This window comes from Cyprinodon tularosa, unplaced genomic scaffold (genome assembly GCF_016077235.1).
Source record: "Cyprinodon tularosa strain WSP-4 unplaced genomic scaffold, ASM1607723v1 ctg31, whole genome shotgun sequence".
Classification (NCBI taxonomy): Eukaryota; Metazoa; Chordata; class Actinopteri; order Cyprinodontiformes; family Cyprinodontidae; genus Cyprinodon; species Cyprinodon tularosa.
Window position 1 is genome coordinate 614216 of NW_024039019.1, and position 9840 is coordinate 624055.

The window sequence follows — 9840 nt, forward strand, 5'->3', positions numbered from 1 at the left end:
TTCTAGTTGTGCCATATTCGTTCCTTTTTACAATGATGAACTCTATAGAACTCAATTATTTTTTTAAATGGTGTGCATTAAACGTCTCCACCGCCCTTGCTTTGACCTGTCTAAATGGGTTCTTTGGTCTTCATGATTATTCATTGTTCTCTAGTATACCTCAGATGCTTTTTACATTGCATTTCATTTTAAGTGCATTTTTAATTTTCTAATAGATTTGCAAAAAATAAAAGGAAAAGGAGCTTCTTAAATGTCGCACAAGCAAAAGAAATATCAGTAGCCTTGAACGGAATGTAGGTAAAGCCCTCTGAGGCTTATTTATTTGCATGGACTTTGGTTTAATAGTTTAGTGACAAACTATTTAGCTTTAATACGTCTTCTTATTTTTAAGAACACTCTGAAGGTAAGGGAGGTATTTGTGCTTTTGACAGAGAAGAACAGGTATGCACTCCTGCCTGAAAATTAAATAATCCTTTCTTAAAAGCATGAAATACCCTAAAATCTCCAATGTTTCAAGGCTGCAGCTATAGATCATTTTAGTTACTGATTAATCTATTGATTTTATTAATAGATTCATTTAAAAATATATTCTTTTAGTTAATCAACATTCCTGGATAAAAAAAAAAAACTTTGGAATTTAGGAATAAAAAAAAAACTTTATTGGACACGTAGAATTGTAAATGGCAAACACTGTTTGTATATAAAACTTTTATTATTTAATTGTAAATGAAAAACATTTGTTTCATTAATTGCTGTTATAAGTACTTTCTCAGCATATTGCATGTTTTTGGGTCTGTGTATGAATACTCTGAGAAAACATTCAATTAGATTTCAATACCAAATGAATTGATAATTTCAAGAAATTATTAATTACAATTAATCCCTAAATGTTTCCTCTGACTTTGGACTGGATAAAAGAGAAACTTTCCACTGGACTCCATACTACTTAATTATGAGCTTCTCCGCTCTTCTGCGACGATTTTTAAACAAAACACAGTAGTTTCACCAAAAAAAGAGGATGCAGAAGAACTACGCATGTGTTGTGGTGTAGTTGCCTCATCTTCATTAGAGGGAATTTCTCCTAAACTGTTCAATGGGCTTTGTGTAATACTTTCAAAATGGCGGTTATTTCTGTCACTTCTGCTTACATTTCCCTCACATTGTTTAGAAGGCTGTTCCATCTGAGTGTTTGGGAAATAAATGCACTTTGCAGCAGAAGAAGAAAGTTAATTTTATCGATCAAGATGCTTTTTCTTTAATTATCATTTCATTTATTTAAACATCCATCTTCTGCCAGTTACCCATCAGGGTCACAGGAGTCTGTTGGTTAGACAATCCAACATACAGACAACCGTGCATGTACATGCATGTGCAATTAAGAGACATCTATCAATCTAACAGTCATGTTTTTGGTCTGTGAGAGGAAGCCGGAGAAAATGGGGAGAAAATGCTAACTTTATGCATAAAAACCTTCTTGCTGCAAGAAATCAGTGCTTCAAACTGAGACTTCCTTCAGTCCTGATTTCTAACCCAATCTATATGGGATGCAAATATAGCAGCATTAAAGCAAATGTTTTAAAAATTATATTTGCACCCCTTGATTCTGTATGTCTCTCTGTGGTACACATCTACAATACAGCAATAGAAATCATTAATACAAATAATTCACCTTCTTGTCAATCTATATAGACTTCGTCTAAATGTGCATTACCAATGTACTATGGCAACTAAGCTATTTTTTGTGTTGCTTTAAGTGTATAACTTTTATACATTTGAACCATGTTTGCATAAAACACTTTTTCTGAATTTTTCTTTTCCATTACGGTTTCAGCCTTATAATCCAGCTATAATGAGAAAACATTGTTTTTAGCTGATTGGAAACACAGATGACAGAAAGGTCTCATTACTTCTTTATTGAAGTGTAGGAAAATAACCAGTGAATACAGTCGATCTTTTCTAAAGTCATTGAGTTTGCATGTTAATTCAAACTATGAAAGAATTTCAGGTTATTTTTTAAAGCAATACATTTAACATTTCTTTTAGAGATCTCATCATTTACTTAAAAATAACATTTCATTCCGAGTAAATACTCTACTCTTTTCTAACCGTCTAAATGATCCCTCCCCCTGATACTGAAGGGCGGTTCTCTTATTGTAATGACCTTTAAATTAACAAGCCATTCATCTTTCTCTCGCTCTATGTGCAGAGATCCTTCTTTTAAAGCCATCAGATTATTTCATTTATTTAAATCTGGATGTACAGTAGTTAAATTACATGTTCAAAAGCCATATGATGCCAGAGAACAAACATGTATGTACATTATCAAAAGTGCACTGTGTAAACCAACAAACATGGTGGGCACATTGAGCATCCCGTAGGAAGGAAGAGAAACAAGCTTTAGATCAGGTTCACAACCAAGAGGAAAATTATCCTTCAAACCAACCACTAACAATCACTGATATTAATTTGATGTACAATATGCATCTTCTGATCATATCTGCTATTTTATGACCTATTTTAGAGGTTAATGTTGATGTGATTAAACAGTCTGCATCAGATTAGGCCAAGCTATTTCAGTTAGTGGACGCTCAAACTCTTGAGCATGGAAATCTCACCGATCTCAAGCAAATGATGGCAGCTACCGATGCTGCAGGTATTATCATTTCTCTGGACATCAACAAGTTAAACTTTGTGGTTCATCACTCTGAATGGACTATTTACACAGACAGGATCACAACCTGACAAGTCAGGCCCACAAGTGCATGAAATGGGATGAATGTACCAGACGGACAACAGGACCACATATATTCTTCCACGTCGGATTTAGGCCACTCTGCTTATAAATGCGGGCATAACGTTGGGACTCCTAGTCCTGAAGGCAAATAAATGTGCAGGTTTTTAGAGTGGGGGAGGGGCAGATGAAGCATGCGTCTTCCAGCGATGTTTAAGAGAGGGGGTTTAGAAAAGAGAGTTGCAGTAGTCCATCTTTCCCCCACTTCCTCATTCTGCCTCTTTTATCCCCACTTCCTGTCTTATTTCTTGACACATGACGGCCAGCTGAGGCCTCCACAGGAAGCAGACACGATGATGTAAAGGATCACCTGAAGAGAGCGGAGAGAGTTAGATCTGTCACAAGACTGGGCACCTCTGTGACAGCGCTTACGCAAAACAAATTCCTCTCCAAAACAAGAGCCTTAGGAGAGATCAATCCAATAAGGGTAGATTCTAAAGAAGAACATTTAATCAATAGTTACGATTGTCTATACTCACTAGACACACCAGCACAACAACCACCGTCAGCTTGAGGTTCTTCATGCACATGGCCCGTGCGAGGTTACGACTCGTGGTTTTAAATGTGACTGACTGTTGGAGCAGCAAAGGAAAAAGAAAACAAGATGAACATGAGAGAAAAGGTGCTTTGTTTACTCAAGATTTTTTTTTTCTTTCACTAACAAAAATATGAAAGCAGTTCACACTTGTATTCATCCTGCTGATACCCCAAAATACAACCCAGTCCAGTTTTCCCCACTAAAGTCCCTCATTTAGTGAATAAAGTCTAGTTCTGTGGTGTAATTTATCAAGCTTGGATAGGCACAAAATAAGGCCAGAGACAGGCATATGTTGCTTTCAATGCAAAGGTTGTAATTTATGAGAAACAGAGTAAAACATGCGAACTCTGAGGCATGTGTACGGTACACATATCTTGGAGAAAAAAGGAAAACTATGACATAGCTGGTGAGAACTGCACAAGTTGTCAAGCAGTCCCACTAATTGCTGAAAATGTTTTTAATACTGCTGTGACATCACTGTTATGATTGCTGCTCTGCTGGAGGGAAGTAAAAATGGCAAAATTAGGAGGTAATATGTTTTCAGGCATCGCCAGGTCTTCCTGACCCGTAATGATGACCGTTTGATCAGCTGATCAGAGTCCCCGAAGCGTTGCTCTAGTGTCCATGTTCTCAATGGGGTTCAGCATCGAACAGGCTGATCAGTGCTCACTACTTAAATATAATACAGAACGGAAGGGAAGGGAATACAGAATAATTATGGATAACCAGCATTCTATGGTATAGGGAAGTGGCGGCATAGTGGTTAGGGCATTGCGCTTGAAAACCAGAGGTTCTAAGTTCAAGCCCCCCTTCCCACAGACTGACACTCTGGGTCCCTGAGCAAGACCCTTAAACCCACACTGCTCCCCAGGAGCATTGTGCGGGCTGCCATTGTACTGCCATTGTGCCATCCAAGGGGATGGGTTAAATGCAGAGAGTTCATTTCGTTGCTCTGTGCTTGCGACGGTGTAATGACAATAAATAATACTTTAGGGGAGTGTTAACCAAGTGCTTAGAGCAGTGTCCTTGCGCTCTGAAAGGTTGCAACTTATCTAGTGAGATTAGAAAACTGATAATTTAATTATCTGATGTTAAAAAACATTTTTTCATTAATAAATTGATAACTTTATGGGCAGTTTATCCAGATTTTTTGTCTTTTTTATCTTAATAAATAACAGCAGCTGTTAACCATTCTGCAGCTCCTGGCAGCCAGCTCTTTAATATAATCTACAATTAATTAATTCTCTGCCTGAAGCAGCTTTTAGGAGCCAAATAATCCTGTATATGTACCATAATTATGGTGAGATATTTCAGTACTATCTCCCTGGATATCCTTGGACCTTACTCAACAACCCGTCTATTTCAGCCTAGGTTAAACTGAGCTTTTCTTCAGCTCTCTTTCTCTCTCTCTCGTGTGGTTGCCATTGGTAATAGTTTAGATACATATTTAGATTAATGCGGCTTTTAGAGCGGACCATTATGGTTGGATGTGGAGACTTGGACGCAAACTTGTGTGGTTTATCAAGTAAACTTGTTTATGTGCGTACACACAGTTTGATAAATTTGAAATATTTTTTGAGAACATCATTTCTGACTTTTGGCCACAGGGTTCTGACCAGGGGATTTCAACATAGCGGACGGTTACTCTAAAAAAAGCTGCCTTTGCATTGAAAATCAGGCTGATTTGATAAAAAAAAAAAAAAAAAAAGAGAAAAGTGCATTTCAGCAGAGATGCTGGTTAAGCTGAAACATTCAAAACTATAATGGAAATATGCCGATACCCTGAATGTTAGAGCGTAATGCTGCAAAAACAGTTTTAACACATTAACTTGCTCATTTGCATAAATACATGAAATAGGAAAGTCAATTTACATGGGTAAATTCTGATCGATTGGGATCCAAAATTGCAACATTGGTCCTATTGTCATCTATTGCGGTTCGGCTTCAGAAGGTACTTTGTCAAACCAAAACAAACCGTCTGACCCATCTACGGTATTTACCTCCTTGCCAGCAGTGGCACTGCAGTAAAAACCACTGTAGAAAAATGGTTGGTCGACAACATAACTTTGAGTGGTGGAGAGAATGAGCGAACATCCTCCTGAGCGGGGAGCGGGAATTGCGCAGCGCTCCGTTCACATGCTCTGGTGTGAATACACCCTTAGTATGATTTTAGGATGTTAGAATAATTTCACTAAGCACTGTTCTAATCATTTAAAACTAATGGGAAAAAAGACAGTATGATAAAACTGAAAACAGCCCAGGATTTCACCAAGAGAGGACAGTTCTCATGTATATACAAACAAAAACAACATTAATGATAAATAGAGCAGCAATGCATAAGCCTCATGTGATCTCAAGGCATGGCTGCTGAATGCACCAATGATTCAGCAAACATGCACGTATCGGCTACTAGCAGGAAAGAACAAGCCACCAATATGGGCCAACGGAGTCCTACTAGATATTCTGTTTTATGCTACGTTCACACTACAAGCAGCAAAAGTAAAAAATTTTCCAACAGCGCGTGGTGCATGTCATATGCTCAAACACTCACGACGCTCTGCTGCTCAAAATGCGCTGTGGGACGTTTTGCTGCAGGTCAACCACTGACTTTGCATGTAAACTAGCTGCTCCTGCTGCCGTTGGTGCTTTAGGTGTGAACGTAGCATTAGAGTCGTGTAGGGTGACCACAGGTTAATCACTAACACTCACTGAATCAACCAGATTTTCTGTCTTGTCAATCAGCAACTCCAGCTTCTCTCCTCTCTGAGCCACCAAGTCTGAAAAAAGAGAAGGGACAGCCAAGAGTGAAGGAAAACAGGCAACCAGAACCAAAACAAAGATGTAGAGGTGCATTCACACTGAACGCGGTGTCCGCAACATGAGCGGTGGATTTGCATAGTATCACTATGCAAACCACACGCGAAAAAGAGGTGAAGCGGTGAGAGCGCTAACTACTGAGCCCTTAGTATGTGCTGATTGACAGAACTGCCCTAGAATGACTGTGATCGTCCTCCCTTACCTGCAGCACAGACCCCAGCCAGCAGCTGCCTCTCCCCAGCACTCAGACATGAGGAAATACCTCTGAATCTGACTGCCATCCAGATGTAGCTCTGGATGACCCAAGGCAGACTACTACTTGGGTGCTTCTGGGGCTTTTCCAACAATTCAGTCTTCCCAAGCAGATTCAAAAGTTGTGCATAAAGAAAAATTTTGCAGCAGTGTGTAATGTTTCAATTCACCTGTGCTTTTATTATGAAGCGCCAACAGCAGGATTTTGACAAGAAATGCTATGGGATTGCTGGGGCAGATCCAAATTGAAGGATCTGAACTACTAAAGATGCCACCAATTAAACAAGGTAAACATGCCCACTGTTATGCTCAATGCCAGCATAGAATCTCCACGGACACCTGGTTTGGTGTGAATGCACGTCAATGTTTTTCCTTTTGTCTTTCAAAAAACAAAACAAAAAAAAAGCCCTGGTGGCCAAATATCCAATCAGCTTACACTAACTGACAATTTAAATTTCTACAGCCCCTGTCACACCTTGACAATTTAGACCAGCATATGCCTGACGTACGAAAAATCTGGCAAAAATGCTGGCATACGTTGGATAAGTTATGGGTACGTTTTATAGAAGTTATGAGCACGCTGAAGGACGCTGAAACACATAGACATATGGCAAATGCGTCCAGATGTATGCAAGTTTTCTGATCGCTGACATACGTAGAGTTTAAGTTACTCATAAGTCGTGGCGTCTAGCTTATCCAAAACCTGAGAGTAACTTGTGCATAACTTATGCGTAACTTTTTAAGAACTTATCCCCAAATCATATCAATTTATCTGACGTGTTACAGACGAACGCTGACGCGTTTCTAACTTACAGCTACTGTATAACGGCATATTGGCAGCGTTTTGGTATAAAAGGGGGTTCAAAGGAGGAAACCATCAGTTCTGCTCCAGACTTCATCGCCATCATAGGGTGAGCTAGAAGGTGAGGGTGATGGATCCTCTCTGCGTTCACACCAATGACCAACAAACTTCCTAGCAGACATGATGCTGAATCTGCTGTGACTGCATAGCTTTTTTTTTCTTTTTCCTTATTCTACTATTACTGCGATCAAATAAATCTTCAGTGCAGGCCGGGCACCTCCGGGCTCATCGCTGCCCCCCTCAGGACACTGACTGTGACATTTCATGGGCATTGTGCTGCCGTGCGTTATGCATAAGTTAGGCTGTTGTTGGAAATAAGTTCTGGACTTGTTATGAATACTCTATGTATATGCTCAAAACTGAAAATATTCATAGAAATCTCAGCGTATGCCAACGTTTTAGGAGAATCTGGGATCTGGGTATACGCTGGCTAAATCGTCCAGGTCTGACAGGGCCCTGCAACTTCTTACAAATAACTACGCATCCTCCTCCTCTACTACTAATGACTTAAAACTCAGGTGGCCTGCTTACCAATATCACGAACCATGATACCCTTTAGGTCATCAACTTGCATCTGGGTCTCAGTCACACGATCTGAACCCCGTGGGTCTGAGTGGTGTTTCTGCAAAATAGACCAACGAGATTTTTTTTTTTAGATTTGGTGCCTCTTGAAACAGTTACCCTAAAATAAATTGTATTGATATCAAGTAAAGGCAGCAGTATTTTCTTTTACCTTTCGATATATTAAAATCTCTTGAAATCCAAACAGATGACCTCTATTTATACATAGACATCATTTACTAACCATTTATACAATATACCTGACTTTTTGAACACCCTACTCTTTTCTATAAGGGCAAACAAAGATTGTATCTCTTTAAAAAGATGTGGTAATTTAATCTCCACAATAAACAACAGTAGCTGCATCCCAGTTAAGGTGTACATGCTGGTTATAATGCACTGGAGGATTACAGGTAAATAAACAAGCAAGATATAAAACTAAAGCATCAGATCTGAATAAAACACTTTATAGTCCTGATCAGCGCTTTGATCACAACTCTTTTGCTGTAATGGTAAACACTGCAGCCAAGTCAAACGAAAGCCTTCATAATGATTGTTGTTTTTGAGAAGGGATTTGTAGCTACATACCATCTGTGCTGCGAGTGTAGAGGAAAACTCGCTGTTCATGGCATAAGGTAGAGCGGTTTGCGCTCGGGACCCATATGTAGTCTGGAAGCGCTTCTTCACTTCACCGAGGAAGCTGAACGCACGTGATCGTTCAAAATCCTGGCAGATAAGAAATAAACATGAGACAAAACATATTTAAAGTGAGACATAGCGTCTTAGTTGGCTCTGTGGCAGTTGGACGAAACATCAGTGAGGCCGCTGAAAGAGCCTTAAGGTGGCTTTGGATCAAGAGTGGAGGCGCATGGAATAGAGCGCTGCAAGACAACAAATTGGGGCCTGATCAACCCCTGTTGGGTCGCCCAGGCGAGGGGGTGTCTGAAAATCAGACCCGAAACACCGTATGACCCTGGGTCCTTCACTGATGATGTGCTCAAGCTGCATCGGCTAGGTGTTTCAAAGCCTAAGTTAAGGCTAATGTTAGTGTGTACAATAAAAAGGAGGATTTAATTTGGGTTTTGTGAATGTATGCTTAATGTTAAAATCTAGAATATACTCACATCATCTGTGATGCACAGGTAGATGATTCGGTCATGGCAGATGTAATGGAAGAGATAACTAAGAGAGAGAAAAAATATTAGCCTTGACTCCAGCAGTTATTATGCCTAGGACTCACATGACTACATATCAGATCAGATTACATACAAATAAACAACTCAGGAGCTCTCTATGGTAGACAGATCTACACCAAATGTTCCTATGGTTACATTCCACAGCGGGAGTTGGCTTACCTGCCGTGGCTGTAGGTCAGTTTATTATTCTCTGAAGGAATTTTGGCCAAAATCTGTTCCGTAACTTCCAGGAAATTCCCGCCGCACCAAGCATGTTTGGCCAGGATGGTGGTTCCACGAGCCACCACAGCAAAAAGGATTGCCATGGCAACAGCTGGAGGAAGGGAGGGGGGATTTAACTGGTTTACCTGCTGACTGTAACAGAAAGCAAGATACAATGTTGTTAGTGGTGAAGATATATATATATATATATATATAAACTAACTGGAAATAAAATAAATTGAAAATAAAAGTACAGGCCCTGGAGCATAGAAATATAAGCAGCAGTAGCCTCTAAGCTTATTACCACCGCCTTGTTTTGAGTAACTGATGTCAAGAAGTAAAACCAAAAGCTGATAACGGTGGGTGGGACACAACGAGCTTTGTTGTTGTTCGAAAACAAGAGGAAATAAATGGTTTGACAAAATAAAACCGAACTGACGCAACTATCAGATATACTTATTACCTCTCTATATGGTGACGCTTTCAGCTCCGCGTTCAGCTCTTATTTCTACATCTGAAAGTGTTTCTGTTGCTAGCACGCTAGCTAATCCTTTTCGAGTGACTTCTGCTCGCAAATTAACAGAACCGGAAGCGCTTTCAAGTCATTTCTGGGTAATGTAGT

The 9840-nt window shown here is 39.7% G+C and overlaps 1 protein-coding gene across 1 annotated transcript; it reads right to left on the reverse strand.

Moving 5' to 3' along the window:
* Positions 1–1898: 1898 nt before the first annotated feature.
* On the reverse strand, positions 1899–9839 carry sybl1 (synaptobrevin-like 1). Its single transcript, XM_038292285.1, has 8 exons — positions 9682–9839; positions 9177–9371; positions 8946–9003; positions 8410–8547; positions 7792–7882; positions 6039–6106; positions 3271–3363; positions 1899–3101 (listed from the first exon to the last, which is right to left on the reverse strand). Exons 2-8 carry the CDS (start codon positions 9320–9322, stop codon positions 3033–3035), a joined length of 663 nt encoding a protein of 220 aa, XP_038148213.1. The 5' UTR covers positions 9323–9371; positions 9682–9839; the 3' UTR covers positions 1899–3032.
* Position 9840: the final 1 nt, after the last annotated feature.